The sequence below is a fragment of the Penicillium subrubescens genome, assembly GCF_028828155.1.
Source record: "Penicillium subrubescens strain IBT 31985 chromosome Unknown utg000010l_segment0_segment0, whole genome shotgun sequence".
NCBI classification, from domain to species: Eukaryota; Fungi; Ascomycota; class Eurotiomycetes; order Eurotiales; family Aspergillaceae; genus Penicillium; species Penicillium subrubescens.
In genome coordinates, this window is record NW_026643160.1 from 2,112,439 (window position 1) to 2,126,971 (window position 14,533).

General features: G+C 51.7%; 6 protein-coding genes across 6 annotated transcripts; 3 read left to right on the top strand and 3 right to left on the bottom strand.

The window, feature by feature from the left end:
* Positions 1 to 564: 564 nt before the first annotated feature.
* On the top strand, positions 565 to 3,130 carry N7473_011921 (uncharacterized protein; the record flags this gene model as incomplete). Its single annotated transcript, XM_057157860.1, has 2 exons — positions 565 to 1,239; positions 1,313 to 3,130. The coding sequence occupies 2 exons, from the start codon at positions 565 to 567 to the stop codon at positions 3,128 to 3,130; spliced, it is 2,493 nt and encodes an 830-aa protein (XP_057003710.1).
* Positions 3,131 to 3,678: 548 nt separating this feature from the next.
* N7473_011922 (uncharacterized protein) lies at positions 3,679 to 4,750 on the top strand. Its single transcript, XM_057157861.1, has 3 exons — positions 3,679 to 3,934; positions 3,999 to 4,387; positions 4,495 to 4,750. The coding sequence occupies exons 2-3, from the start codon at positions 4,173 to 4,175 to the stop codon at positions 4,628 to 4,630; spliced, it is 351 nt and encodes a 116-aa protein (XP_057003711.1). The 5' UTR covers positions 3,679 to 3,934; positions 3,999 to 4,172; the 3' UTR covers positions 4,631 to 4,750.
* A 406-nt stretch (positions 4,751 to 5,156) lies between these two features.
* On the bottom strand, positions 5,157 to 6,100 carry N7473_011923 (uncharacterized protein; the record flags this gene model as incomplete). The annotated part of the gene is made up of 2 exons (XM_057157862.1): positions 5,157 to 5,824; positions 5,896 to 6,100. The coding sequence occupies 2 exons, from the start codon at positions 6,098 to 6,100 to the stop codon at positions 5,157 to 5,159; spliced, it is 873 nt and encodes a 290-aa protein (XP_057003712.1).
* A 584-nt stretch (positions 6,101 to 6,684) lies between these two features.
* On the top strand, positions 6,685 to 6,888 carry N7473_011924 (uncharacterized protein; the record flags this gene model as incomplete). The annotated part of the gene is made up of 1 exon (XM_057157863.1): positions 6,685 to 6,888. The coding sequence occupies one exon, from the start codon at positions 6,685 to 6,687 to the stop codon at positions 6,886 to 6,888; it is 204 nt and encodes a 67-aa protein (XP_057003713.1).
* Positions 6,889 to 8,652: 1,764 nt separating this feature from the next.
* Positions 8,653 to 11,032, bottom strand: N7473_011925 (uncharacterized protein; the record flags this gene model as incomplete). The annotated part of the gene is made up of 5 exons (XM_057157864.1): positions 8,653 to 8,946; positions 9,002 to 9,756; positions 9,812 to 9,923; positions 9,986 to 10,479; positions 10,549 to 11,032. The coding sequence occupies 5 exons, from the start codon at positions 11,030 to 11,032 to the stop codon at positions 8,653 to 8,655; spliced, it is 2,139 nt and encodes a 712-aa protein (XP_057003714.1).
* A 1,054-nt stretch (positions 11,033 to 12,086) lies between these two features.
* Positions 12,087 to 14,405, bottom strand: N7473_011926 (DNA-directed DNA polymerase IV; the record flags this gene model as incomplete). The annotated part of the gene is made up of 4 exons (XM_057157865.1): positions 12,087 to 13,250; positions 13,305 to 13,676; positions 13,734 to 13,906; positions 13,970 to 14,405. 4 exons carry the CDS (start codon positions 14,403 to 14,405, stop codon positions 12,087 to 12,089), a joined length of 2,145 nt encoding a protein of 714 aa, XP_057003715.1.
* Positions 14,406 to 14,533: the final 128 nt, after the last annotated feature.

The window sequence follows — 14,533 nt, forward strand, 5'->3', positions numbered from 1 at the left end:
CTATTGGCCACTGTAGGCAGAGCACGGGCGCTCTAGACTCCCTAGCCTTCTATTCGGTAGGTGTAATTAAACACCGGACGAGCTAAGAACTCTATGAGCTTCTTACAGTCTTGCACGAACACAAGTGCCTTGTTCACTTGGTTGACTTTGGGCCAAAAAGTGACTTGTATACTTACTCCTTCCCTCCACCACACCGCCGACTACAAACTGTACTTGTTTACAACCTAATCTGCGTCTCCCACCAACCATTCTGCTTTTCGAACACATCAATCTACACCAAAAACCCGACTTTCCAACTGTCTCAGCCAACGGCACACGAATATCTTCAAACGCACTCTTCCCGAACGGGCAATGATCACAGCACGCTAAACCGCATCCACCACGCCCGTTAGGGGCACTTTTTCAGGGTACCACCAAACAAACGAACCGCCTCGACAGACTAACTCATAATTAACCAGTCTGGGAATATCCTCTCTCTCTTCTCCTTTTCCCTCTTCTCTCCTCTCTCCCACCTATCAACTGGAAACCAAAGGAAGGCCCCGGGCCTTACCCAGATCATCACGCATGCCCTCCCTCACTCTGACCGACCCGGACATGATCCTGCCGTATGACGGCAGCGAACGCGAATCCCAAACTCCCTCCCCACCCTCCCAACTCGTCTACTTGACCAACCTGAACGCCCGCTACAACACCGCCGACCCCCAAGCTGGCTCTGGTCGGCCCAAGAAAAATTTTTCCCGCCATCGCGCCCATGACGATATGAATGCCAGTCGACGGCTGTCGGACATTGGGGAGGAGATGTCGCCCGCGCGATCTGAGAAGTTTGACGATGTTGATGTTGAGGCTTCGCGGCACCAGCGCCAGCATCAGTTCCAGCAGAGGCAGGGGTCGACAGGGTCACCCTTGCCGAGGAATCAATTGGCTGTGCCGGGGAAGCAGGATTCGGGCAATGCGGCGTGGAGTAGTAGCTCGAGCTCGACGGTGAGTGCGCGAAGCGGGCGCACCTCGGCCGGGGCGTCCTCGCCGCAGACTGCGCCGGAGTCGTCGCCGAATTCCAATGCGGTCGATGGTGGAAGCAAGAGTGGTAGTGGGGATGGGGTTAAGGTTGGTAAGGGAGTGCCTGATAGTAGCATTGTCGCGTCTGCCGCCAAGGGCAAGGGTCCTGGAGAGGAGTTCTCGTCTGCGATCTTGAGCAGTGAGGCGGAGAGAATTCTTGAGAATGCAAAGAAGCGTCTGACGGTATATAGAGACCCCACGCCAGATAGAGGTGAAGCATTGGAAATGTTCCAGTAGAAGCTAACTTGTTTCGCAGTTGATGGAAGGCAATTTGAATCGTGCTCGCTCGTCGGTGCGACTTACACCTTCGCCTTCGCCGTCAGCGCCGGGCAGCACTTCGCCCATGGGTCTACACCCTGGCGGACTGTATCGGTCGATTTCCAAAACCGATCGCAAGGGATCCGCTCTACGACGCCAGTCCTTCATCTCGGCGCAGGATTCCTCGAACAACCGGCATTCTCGCGTGCACAGCGAGACCAATTTCCCGGCTGAATCAAGCTTGTCGAGTGATACGAAGCGAGTGTCTCGATCGGTGTCGGCAATGGGATCAAGTAGCTCCAATTTCCACAATGACGACCGGTCTTTCCAATATGAACCTACACGGTCATACCTCACGCATCGAGCATCGATCTCGTCCATACGACCCCCGCATTTACAAAACATGCAATCGCCTCAGCCGGGACAGTCTCCAGTCTCTGTTGGATCTCCGGTTCTCCAGTCTCCCGTGATCCGGGAAGATAGCTCGTCCTGCTCTTCGCCAAGAGGCTTGGGCATTTCGGAGGAGGACGAGTCCAAATCTAACGGGGGCGACTTTAGCCCCGTCTACAGCTCGTACGGCCCGCCCAGCCGTGCACAGTCACAGCTGCAGGTACGTGACCTTCAGTACCAGATGAAGGGTCTTCACATCAAGATCTCCTCGCTTAAGGTGCGGACACAAGAGGACAATCTTCGGCGGCGCAGCTTGCAAAGCCTGCGGACGCCTAGTCCTTTGACTGCCGCAGACCCTTGGTATCAGAATGGACTGGAGGTCCGCGACGGCCGCAGCAGTCGTGGATCGAATCCTCGACGGGACGGGAGCGCGGAATATGCACGTGAGACCCAGTCTCGACAGTATACGGAGACAAACTCGAAAGATCGGAATGGGCATTATAATCCAGAGCGTGCGGATGACAGCCCCGTGGAGCAAAGCCCTAACCTTTCGCATGACACGAGCGAATCATGGCAGGGACATGAGCATAACGAGTACGATGGTCGCCAGTCTGCTGCGGAGACCATGTACGAGGATGCCGAAGAGGGCGACTACTATTACGATGGGGATATTGATCGGGAAGCACTGGATGAAATTCTACGCGAACCGCTCGATGCAGACCTAGCCACGCCCCATGAAGAACGCGAAGACGCCTTTGACTATGAACATTTCATTCTTCACAGTGCCCTGGGCAACTTCTCGCAGCAAATGCGTCGTGTCAGTGTTAGCTCCCATGGCTCCGTTGAGACGACGCGACCCACCCAGTCGGTACGACACTCGCGCACCAACAGCTCTCTTTCCGCCTCGACGGATGCCACATTTGCTACGGCTACTGAGGGCGAGTCCATGCCCGAGGACGAGGACGATATTCTATACTGGGATCGCAAGTTCAACCATGAACTGCGTCACCGCCACCATAGCCACCAGGCCAATGCTGTCGCCGAAGACCGCTCTGCAACACCACGTGTTCCACGCGAAGATGGCAATGCCACTCCAGTTGGAGTCTTGCAATCCCCCGCACGAAGTATCGACTTGAACAGCCGCTCTACTGCCGGCTCTGCGACGCCAACATCTCTTGTCTCTTCACTTGTCTCTACAGTACGTGCAGCATCCAGTCCACACCCAGGCTCTGCAACACCCACTTCCGGTGGAATCAACGACGACGACACCCAGATGCTGGAACAACTCTTTGCCAGTCTTGGCCAAGTCTGCACCGATCTTCAAGCTATCACGACCTCACCCGATCCAGATTTGAAGGCTGCGCGTGTACTCCGGCGCCGTCTGGATGCGGCACGGAGAGTTCTTGATGGTGAGCTTGATGCTTGATTTACACTAATCTAATCTTAGTATAATGTCTGCTATGTAATTACTGTCTGTGTTGAGGTTTCTTCTTTCTTTTTTTCTGATGTTTGGCAGCCCTCCCTTCTGTACATTTTACTTGGGTTCCATTCTTTTTTTGTTATCTTCTTGTTGCTTTCCTTCATGATACCTTCTTTTCCTTCCATGATACCCAATGCCTCTCTCTTCTATCTATCAGGTTTTCTTTCTTTCTTTTTCATTCATGGTTGATCCATACCCATAGTATTCTCTATCTACTAAACGATTTGTGTCGAAGCTACTTCTTTGAATCTCCGTCTCTGGCTGTATCACAATAATACCCTATCAAAATCAGTGTTCCAGATGAGCTTTAGTAAACAGCATACACACAGCATATAAGATCCAAATCATATGAAACCTATTCTACTAATCACTCTCGAATCAATCAATGAATCCATGCGCTCATAGCGGATATCCCCCTCCCCCTGGAGCCCCACCACCATAAAACGCGTACAGCAAATGAACAGCAGCAGCAGCACAGCACCAGTCCACCAGCAGCCCCCCATAATTCGAGACTCATCAACAGCACATACAATATCTCTCCATCCCCCCGCGATCCAAATTATCTACTCGCGATCTATCCAAACCCCCTCCCTCGTGGTGGCGCAGATTAAACTACATTGTTGTGCCCCCTTTTTTTTGCCCCGCAGTTTTTCCCCTCCACGCCGATCCCACGCGATAAGCAGAACTTCGTCGCGAATTGAATCGCGATTCTGAACGACGAGACTGGCAGTTGGGTTTGCGGATATCAAGGTAGGATATAAGGAAGAAATGAAATAGTTGATGCTTTGTTTGAATATACTAACAAATCTCACAGATAAACCAGTCTCTCCAGCGCGAGGCGCGAAATACCTACTTCCGACGCTAGAAAAAAAAACATCGAAAAGCGCGCAACATCCATCCACCTGGGATATTTGATATCCGATATCCAATATCCAATATCCAATATTGTCCTAGAGACAATCTTTCATCATACATCACCATCACCACAATGTCCAAATCCCAACCCCAACCATCCCGCCGCCTCCTCATCTTCCAGGAGGCGCGTAACCCGCACAACACAGCCGAAGTGGTCTACCTCCCCGTCAACAAACTGGGACTCCCCATCTGCGGCGATGGGCCAGATCAACCCTCGATTTTGGAATTGCCGTTGCGTGTCTTGAAGGTTTTTACGGATATTTTTAATCAGCCTAAGTATAAGGGGTGGTACGTTCAACATCCATGGATATTCCCTTTCCTTCCATTAATACGGGGGGCTACTTTCATTGCTATCTTTTCGTCAAGCTAACGCAAGTCTTCTACTTGGCTGGTAGGGCTGTTCTCTCGGCCGGTCGTTATCATGATACATCCGAGGAAGGAAAGTTCTATGCGGTTGTTTTGGAACAGACTTTTGTGCCGGGGCAGGTACAGGGGCAAGGGACGATGGAATTGGGTACTGTGTCGCCGTGAGGAAGTAGGCATAGACATAGGAATTACGATTGGGATTAGAATCCGGGTTATGAAGGGCTGGTTTTGTATTATGCATTTTTTCTTGTCTTATTATTCATGCGAATAAAGACTGTACGATCTCCTATTTCACAGATTTGAGTTCTGGCGCAAATATTGACTATTCAGATATTATCACTGTTTATGACAGTACAAAAGTCTCAATCTAGAGACCAGAGAAACGGCCTAACTAGATATCCTTCCACTTCCTGTTATTTGAGATGTCTTTCTAAATGTCTTTTTAATCGAGAGTCAGAACCAAAACTGAAGGATTGATTATCCCTAGTTAATGACCGACATTAGACTCGTTCACCGAAGTACTTCTTGCACATCTTGTTGATCGCCTCGTGGTTACTCTTTCCAAAGTCGAGGTCGCGCATCTCCTTGTGGATGTTGATCTCTTCGGCGTCCAACTTTTCGGGAGAACAAAAGAGGTAGTTCCCGCCGCCGTTGCTGTCGAGCAGCATTCCGCCAACAAGATTATCTTAGCTTATGCCCCCAGTAAACGCAGAAGGGTGGGGTTATCAAAGAAGAGGAGGGTATCGGAGAAGGGAAGGGTATCGAAGAAGGGAAGGGTATCGAAGAAGGGAAGGGTATCGAAGAAGGGAAGGGTATCGAAGAAGGGAAGGGTATCGAAGAAGGGAAGGGTATCGAAGAAGGGAAGGGTATCGAAGAAGGGAAGGGTATCGAAGAAGTAGGGTATCAACTTACGAATGTCAAGGATGGTATGAGACACTCGTCCATAGACCTGGATGAAGGCCGACATCTCGGGTTCCGCGGAGAGCAAGTAGAGCTCCAGCATGGCCTTGGAATCAATGACGCTGTCCGCTCCATGGACCAAGCGGTTGAGGAGGTTCAATTGCAAAAAGCAGTCACGATCGAGCGTCATGTTCTTGGCCTTTACATAGCTGAGGAAGTTACGGATTCTCATCTTATAGCATTTGATGGAATCTTCGGTCAGGGAGTCAACTCGGGTCTCAAGGCGGAAGACGATTCCATGCAGTTCGGTGATCTCGCTCTTCTGGTCCTGCAGCTTGACATTCTGTGCATCCAGCTTCATGTTCTGAAGCTCCAGCTGGGCATTCTGAGCGCGATCTGAGCACTCTGCATCTCCAGCTGGGCAGTCTGGGTATCCAGTTTGAACTGCTGAGTCCGCAACTGGGCACCCTGTGCCTCGAGCTTCATACGGTGAGCCTCCAGCTAGGCATTGTGTGCGTCGATCTTGTAACTTATGATTTTGAGTTTAAGATCCTGGACCTCAGCCCGGTTTTCCAGGTCTTTCATCTCGTCACGCAGTTCCTTCACCTCGAGAATTTGGCTCTGGGTATTTTGAAGTAGCTCAGCCGCCTTTGATGAGAAAAGGGTGATCATGGAGTCGACATCCTCTGTGGAGGCCGAGGTACTGCCTTGAGGCAGCTTGAGCCCTTCGTCCATGACTGGGGCAAGGTGGCTCAACAGAGCAAACCACACTCTCCGTGATGCTTTGGGAGGAGTCGGTGTCCATGCTGGTATCGGTCTCACTGCTGCTCTCGTTGAGAGACTGGGTCGTCAGGGCCCCACGCTGGTTGGTGCGGGCCTTCATTCTTTTCGACTTAAGAGGTCAGAATCGAGGTTGTAAGGTAATGAGATGGTCTCTTACGTGTATATGGTGGTATGTGAGGAGGGCGTATGGGATGAGAATTGAGAGTGGAGGAGAAGGAGAGGAGAGAAAGGAAGATGGAATGGTGGGATGTGAATATCAGCAAACTTCCAGAAGGCAGGAGCCGGAATGGTTTCGAACTTCTCGTTCCTTCCTTGGTCAAACTTCTTCCTTCGTCAAGCTTCTTCCTCCATCAATCTTCTACCTTCATCAAGCTTCATCTTCCTCATCCATCAAACTTATCATCCTTCACCTCTCTCTTACCTTCTCATCATACATCCCCTAAGATCTCATTATAATCTTTCCTACACCACTGATCACTTTCCAACATTTTTTAACACTGCCACAGATCACCAGGTCTCCGCAAGTAACCCTCACCATGCGGTCCATCCGACTGCCTTTCTCCAACTACGACCACGACTTTGACGAGTATATCCTGACCAACAGCCCCGGCGAAAGATGGCCCCGCAATTCGCGCGCTGCTGACTCTGGCTTGGTCAACATGCTCTTGATGCAACCCGCTCTCATGGAAGCCATTGACCAGAAGTTGGACAATGAATCCGGTCCTTTCTACGGCTTGTGAATCTTTATTTCCCTCCTCCTTCCTTCTTATGCGAAATTTTCATTGATGTCACTAACAATTATCTAGTGAGTTCTTGCAAACCTGGCAAGATAGGTACACCGATCAGGCCATGGTCCTTGTCGAGCTCAATCATTCCTCGTCTGAGGCTTCTTCCACCACAAGCGGAGGTAGCTTCAACGGCAGTCACGCCAGGTCTTCGACTTCGGGAAGTTCCAGGTCATCGGACTCGGGGAGCAGCTGGGATTCGGGCCGGGTAGTTCCAGGGGGGGATCGAGTGCAACAAGCTTTACCTCTGGCGGTTGGAGTACCCGAGGCAACGCGGGATCGGGCTCGGGCTCGGATACCAATTCCATGTCGAGCCGCAGCACTCCCAAATCTTCAAAGAAGGATGAAGCGAGCCATGGTCGAAGAAAGCGGGTCTGCCGGGGCCTTGGGCATGAATCGTCGAAGAATGGGCGCCATCACTGCGACTCGCGTTCGCGATTTCGTTATCGTGGCCACGGTGATAACCGCACATGAGCAATTAGCGATTCGGGGAGGAGTCGGTGACTTACGGACTGGTGGTGCATTTGACACGGAGTTTTTCGTTTTGGCTTGGGAGTTTCTATACCCATTTCTGGTTTTTTTTTTTTTTTTTTATTATGAGTTTTTGGGGTTTTGGACTTATCCAGGATAGACGGTTCTAGGAACACCATCTGTCTCCAACTTTGGGGACTCTGGATGAGGATATAGCGTTGATGGATTTGAATGGCGGCTTCGTCCTTATATAACGCCTGCAATTTTTAGCATAGTTGCATTTGATACCACTCGAAATCTCGCGATCACTTAACTCAAGAACTTTGATGCTCAGCGGGAATTGCTAAAACGATGATACACGATTGCTAATTCGACGATACAACTCTTATTCTGGTTGAGCGTAGTAATAGTATTACATTCTTCCACATTGGGGTTCCATTAGTTTGAAATCCCAACAAATTTTCAAAATCATCTTACACTAACGAGTTGAACGGTATCTATGCTCTTAAGAAAGATGATTCGAAAGACATTTAGAAAACCTTTCAAAAAAGAGTAATTGAAGCATGTCTAGTTGGTCCGTTTCTCTGGTTTCTAGACTGGTACTTTTAAACAACTATCAGGATATCCTACTTAGAAGATTGTAATATAGTTACTGCACTAAACCCCAAATAGGTGTGTATCGTGTGATCAACCATCTTGTATCGTCGTTTTAGCACTTCCCATGCTCAGCTTGTTTTTCCTGGTGTAGGTGCACATCAGATCACGTGATACCAGATGCCCTCAAAACGCCCTTACACGCCACCATCTCTTCCAGAATTTACGACCTACGATCATCAATTGCAGGAGAACGTGTTTGAAAAATCGGACATTTAATTCTAATAAATAATCCTAGGAAGCAAGAGATAACAGGAAACCTAGGCAAACAAAATTCGCCCCCGAACCCAAAACACCGCCTGCATCCCAGAGACACCATTTCGAAAAGCACAAAATTCGCTTCCTCGCTCAGAATCCGTACACATGAATTTCGCTTTTTTTATTTTTATTTTTTCTTTTCGGGTGGTATTTTCTCCTCGGTAGAGCCCTCGGTAGAGGATTCCACCAGTGTCAAAAATCGAAAACACCTCTACAATTCTCCTCCCATTTCCTTGAATCATACAATGTCAGCGAGTCATTGTCACTCATGGCAATTCTCAAGGTTCTCGCCTGTCAAGGTGCTTGGCGACGAACTTGGATGTTTGGCTCTTGCGTTTAGGCGTTGTGTGGCAGGAGCAAGGCAGCGCTGTGACGAAGGTCAAGCGAGCGCGAATCTTGGGGGTCGAAGATAGCATTGGTGCGCTCCTCGAGGTAGTAGGGGGTGACCTGGATCATATCGAACCAGCGGATGGCGTTCTCTTCGCTACCATCGACGGCCTTGAGGGTGCCATTGTCTGGGCGAACATTGGACTTGGGAGGAAGGCTGCGCATGCGGAGGAGCATGTGCAGGATATCGGAAAAGCGCTCGGACTGGCTGTAGAAATATGGGGGACGCTTCTCAAGGGGCCACTGTGAGACGTTAGCAAATGAATACTCAAATCCAGGAAGGTTGATCAAAACTTACACGCTGCGCAAATGTTTCGTTATCCCACGACCGGAACAGCCAGCAGGTACGCTCAATGCAGTTCAGGAGGACAACGGCCACGAGGAAGGTTTCAAACCAGCCAGACTTCTGGCGCTGCAGGAGACGACGCTCGAGGTCATTGATCACAGACTTGCTCAGCTGCATTGCACGCTTCTCCGTGGCAGCGCGCAGCTGGCTGCACAGCAGGGCGTAGGACTCAGGGTCCGAGGCTTCCTCGATGGGGAGACGACCCTCATCCGATGGCTGAGACAGGGAGTGCATCGAGGCGGGAGGAAGAGTTGGGTTGCAGAAAGTCTTCCAAGTAAGCTCATTGTCAACCAGGATGTGAGTAGCAACCCAGAGCTCCACAGCGCGCTCAAGCAGGGTGTCCTTCTTAGACTGGCCCAGCTCCGAGGCCAGCTGCAGGGTGGACTTCATGAAATTGGACTCCTCGCGCTCAAAGAAGAAAGGGGCAGTCTTCTTGATGTACAGTTCCAGCTTGCTTGGAACGTCATCGGCATCGTGATCCAGGAGGTAAATCTCCTGGGCAGGAGCAGAGAATTGGTCGTCACCGAGGCCCTGAAGCTGCGGGTCGAGAGCCGAGACAGAGGCACGGTGGCCCTGCAGCCCGCTGATGGTGACATAGACCATGGTCTCCTCGAGGTGGGTGACCTCAATGCGGCCAGCGTAGTGCTCAAAATTGACCTGACTCTTGATAGCATTGGTGTCATGGAATGCAAGAGTGGCATGGAGGTCTTTGCAAGTCAGTCATCACGTCAACAAATAGATACCGAAGGAGACGAAACTTACTCGCGTTGTAAAGTTCAAATTCTTCAGACAGGCGAGTCCGAATACAAGGATGCTTCCAAAGACGAGCACTCTCGACGCTAGCACAGGTGGTACAAGGGGTCTCACCAGAGCACTGAAAGAAATGTCAGTATATTCTCGAAAAGACCAGGGGGTTTGAAAGAGGGGGTTTCGTACTGGTTTCTTAAGCATGCGACAACGAATGCAGGCTCCGCGCTTGCGAACTTCTTGGACCTCACGGCGACGCTCAGCAGAGAAGCGGCCCCGGACCTTGGGCTTAGCAGGCTTGGTGGAATTGCCAAATTCGTTGACGAATCCCTTGGCCTGGGTATTGGGGTTCATTGCAATGGGTCGAGGGAAGGATGCAGCCCGCTGTGTGGCCGCGGTCAGGGACGGGTCATGCTCCTGCAAACTGTCGAACAAGAGCTGCTCCTGGGTCGACAGCTGCTGATTCCATTGACCCATCTTCATTCCGTCATCATCCATAGTCAACCCCTGAGGGACCATCTCGTTTGCTGACGCGGCAATCATCGAGAGCTGTGACTGGCGCGCATTGGAGGTCGAATCGGGGGTCATGGAGTGGTCGAGGGGAGGCGACATTGAGGTAGGGTGATCAGAGGTATGGCTGGGCAGAGCAGGAATTGTAGGAGTACCCGAAGGCTGAGCATTGCCTAGCGAACAACATTTGTCAGTGAGTGATCTTTGGTCGTAAGTCGAACCAGGACCTGATGGCCACTTACCCTGTGCATTCTCGTCCTCTTCCTTCACGTCAGACTGGACGGTGAACTCGGCTTCCAATGCTGGATCAACTACGACGGTCTTTCCACCAGAAGTCACGGACTGAGTATATGCCGGGCCTCGTTTGGTATGATCCGAGGCACCCACCTGGCGGGACGCCTCTGCAAGCACGTTGAGACCATCGAAGTTAGGGCGGTTCCCGAACGAACCGTCACCCTTCTTTCCAGCAGGCGCATTTGGATCCTTGTTGGCTTCGCCTTCTGTAAGATCGGGAAGTTCGTGAAGGCGCAGGAGCACGCGCTGGCGGTCACGAAGTGGAATTGCCTGGCATTTCTTGACCAGGTGGTTGGTGAGACTGTCGATACGACCCTTGGGGAACTTTTCGCCACAGGCCTTGCAAGTGTGCTGGTATCGGTTGCTCGAGTCCTCTAGCTTAGGACCTCGAGTAAAAAATTCGAGAATGAGTTGATTGGGCTTGCGACCCATTTTGAAGAGTGACTGTGAGTGGTCACTGGGTGAATGTGGTGTGGAGGGCGGTAAAGATGAGGTTCGTAGACGCGTGAGTTTCCAGCGTTCACCGACGACTCCAATTGCCTTGTTGGCACGTTCGAGTCCTCGTCAGTGATCGAGTAACACGCGCGATGACCTCGGCCACAGAGCAGCACGCGGTCCGGACGAATCAGAGGGGGAAAGGCAGAAACCCAGCTGATCACAACAACACGTCAGGTCGACGTGGCGGGGCGACGACCTCGACAGGCGAGGGCAGGCCAAGGAACCAGGCACAGCCCAAGTCGAGGTGCAGAGTCGTCGTCGGCGTCGAGAACGACTTGGGACCTACAGATGTTGTCGTCTTTTTTGATATGCGGGCAAAACTGAGGGGGGGGCAGTAGTAGAGGGCGGTCTGCACGGTCGCAGGGGGGAAAAGAAGGTGATGAGGCTTCACCGCACCCGAGGCGGTGATGCGAGGGAAAGGCGGTGATGGATGAGGATGGAAAAGGCGGTGGAGATGATGAAAAGGGGATGGAGGGATGGGCAAGGTGATGGCGGTGAGGATGGTTGATGGGGATGATGGCGGTGAAGAGAAAATGGTATGGAAGAGGAATTGTGGGAAGTCGAAGGCGGTGGGAAAAGAGAGGAGAAAAGAAAGGCGGTGATGGAACAAGGCGGGGTCTGTAAAAGTTTAAAAGTACCGGGAGGGAAAAAAACGGAGCTAGGCAGAAAGGGGAAGAGCCAGGCAACGAAGAGGACCTGGAGATAGAAAAAGGCACCGCGACGAGGGGGAGGAATTAGAAAACAACGGAAGATGATAGAAGTCAAAATTGCCCAGGAGGTCACCACTCGGACTGGCGGCACCTTCCAGCAACCTTGCAACTACACTATGTACATTCTATTGGGAGTGTAGGTATTTGACTTTGGCTGCCTCATACAATCCCATTGTCTACATACATGCATAATCACCTAAATTTCTTTCTTTTCTAGTGGCTTCATAGAACGGTGATGCCGAATATTAAGGAATAATAATTCTGCAATTTTCTCCTTTCTAGCAAATCCGCTGCTCGGGAGGTCTCCAAGGCACCCCCAGCAATGCGAAGATCCGACGCTCATCACGTCCCTCAACCAGTCGACCTGGATTCACCTTAACCTGTGCATTACGCAGCACATCCGTGAAAAGCCCGCGCTGGTTTAAGCACATCCCTTTCTTACGAGCAAGCAATCGCATACTGCGATTGAAGATATCATTGCCCGTGAAGTATACCATCGCGGCTCCAAATTCAGCTCCAGGAACAAACAACAGATCGAGACGCCGCCATACCGTGCTTCCTGGGATCACAGATGCCCCTTGCCATTTAGAACCGTCTCCATTCCGGCGAGAGGTCTGGAGACCAACCTGCAGGAAACCGTCTTGGAACAGCTGTGGCACGACGGTATCCAGGATTAGCGACCGGATCTGCTCCAGGGTAGCATCTGGCTTGGTGATGAGCAGGTCAATATCACCTGAGTCCAGAGCCCCGCGGCGGTAAGAACCTCCAATGATCACCTGCATAGCCTTGTCCACCGCCTGGATAGCCTTTCGCACAACTGCCCCGTGGGCTTCTACCTCCTTGCGCGGGATCCGCTGTGCAAAGTCGCGGTAGCGCTCCAGGCCGATGCGCTGATTTTTGGTCAATGGTGCCCGCTCACGAAGGTCGCTGAGACTGCGGTACCCTTGCGCCACCCATTTGGATGCCTGGGCAAGGCCACACCCATAGATCCCAAGGAACTCCTGGATAATTTTGTCAGCTTCGGTCTCGTTGGTATGGTCCAGTCGGCGCAGGTGGTCTGTCAGCACAATTTCTTCGATCTTGTCCGCCAGCCGTTCTCCAATGCCTGGAATAGATCGTGCCTCAGTTTTGGACGTGACCTTCTTGGTCTGCCTCCGCAGGGCGTTGATGCCCTTGCGGTAAGCCAGCGTCCGCCAGAGATCTCCGGTTCGCGTGTAGTAGTCCAGCATTTGTTGCAAGACTTCAATGGTATGATTGTTCGGATTGTCGTGCTTATTATTGGGGTCGAACTTTTGGATGCAGGCAAAATTGCGCGCCCATGTCTCCACGACAGGCTCTCCTCGCGGTTCTTGCTTTGATCGGGATGGGACAGGGTCTGATGATTCTGACTCGCTATCAGAATCGCCAGGTTCCTCGTCGGAGGAATCGATCAGATCAAGCGGCTAGACCAGCTCGTTAGAGAATCATGAAACTCGCGGAAATTGCGTCCTACTCACCAAAAGACTGGTTGCTTTCGCCTCGGCGATTATCTCATCTAGGGCGTCACGTTGTCGAGTCACTTCGGAGCTGTTCTCAGGGACAGCAGGAGTAGAAACCACCTCTGGCGCAGGTGCAGGCTCACTATCATGTATAACCTGCCGAATCGGTGACTGCGATAGCTCTGGTGTCTGTTGCTTTTCTTTTCTTGGTGCCTTCAATGGTAGTGAGTCGGCCGAAGCTGGCACGGTTGCCGGAGCCGGAGTCGGGGCATCTGTCTGTCCAAATGTCGTGGATCCTTCCACGCGGAATCGCACTTGGGATGGACTCAAAATGGAGCGAAATCGGATGCATTCCGCGGGATAAGTCTCGTTGACAAGAGCCACATTGTCCTAGAGCCACGTTCAGCATCAGCTGAGCTGAGATAGGCACTGGTGAAGCGAACTAACAGGAAAAGGCTCGAGGTTGAGGTGTTTGATGAGATCCGAATACTGTAGATCCTTATCCACAACCACATGCGTGATGTTCTCGGTCCAATCTAGCGCCCAGTGAGCACCGTATTCCCGGGCTCGCTGGATGCGCAGTCGGCGAGAGGGAGAGACATCGTTATTTGGGAAAAAGACTGGTATAAGAGGTTAGTAAGGGAGCAAAGTGAGGTCGGGCTGATAAAAAAGAGGCTTCTCACAGAAGACGAGGTCTTTGAATATCTGCTGCTCTTCGGGAACCAGCTTGATTATACTGTTGGTTCTCCTCTTCTTAAGAGCAGGGCCTCCTCCTCTCTTATGGCCTGACGTGGTGCTGGGCATAGTGCCGGTAGTTTGAGAGCGCTTCACTGTCCTCAGGTTCGATTCAGAAGGCTGTGGTCGCCTTCTGGAATGGGCATCCTGAGCAACGGCTTCTTGGAGTTCTTTGTCCGTATACGAGGGCGAGGGCGCCGTATTTGCTCGGGTAAGCGTGATGCGCTCCGTGTTAGATAAGGCAGCAGTCGAGTTTGGAATTTCAGCGGGCTTTGCGCGAGCTAGAAGATGCTCCAGGGAGTCTTCATCATCCTGGGAGTCATCGGAGCGATCCAAGTCATCAAGCGCGCGGAAGAAGCTTGCTTTGCTTCTCATTCCCGACATGATGGCGGGCTAGTCTGGCACCCGAGAGCGAAAGCAGCGTGTGATCCACAGAGGGGTCATCGCAGTTGGCAGGGAAGTACAAGGTCTGGTGGGATTGGTAGAGTTACCGTGTTACTTCAGGCAACTCC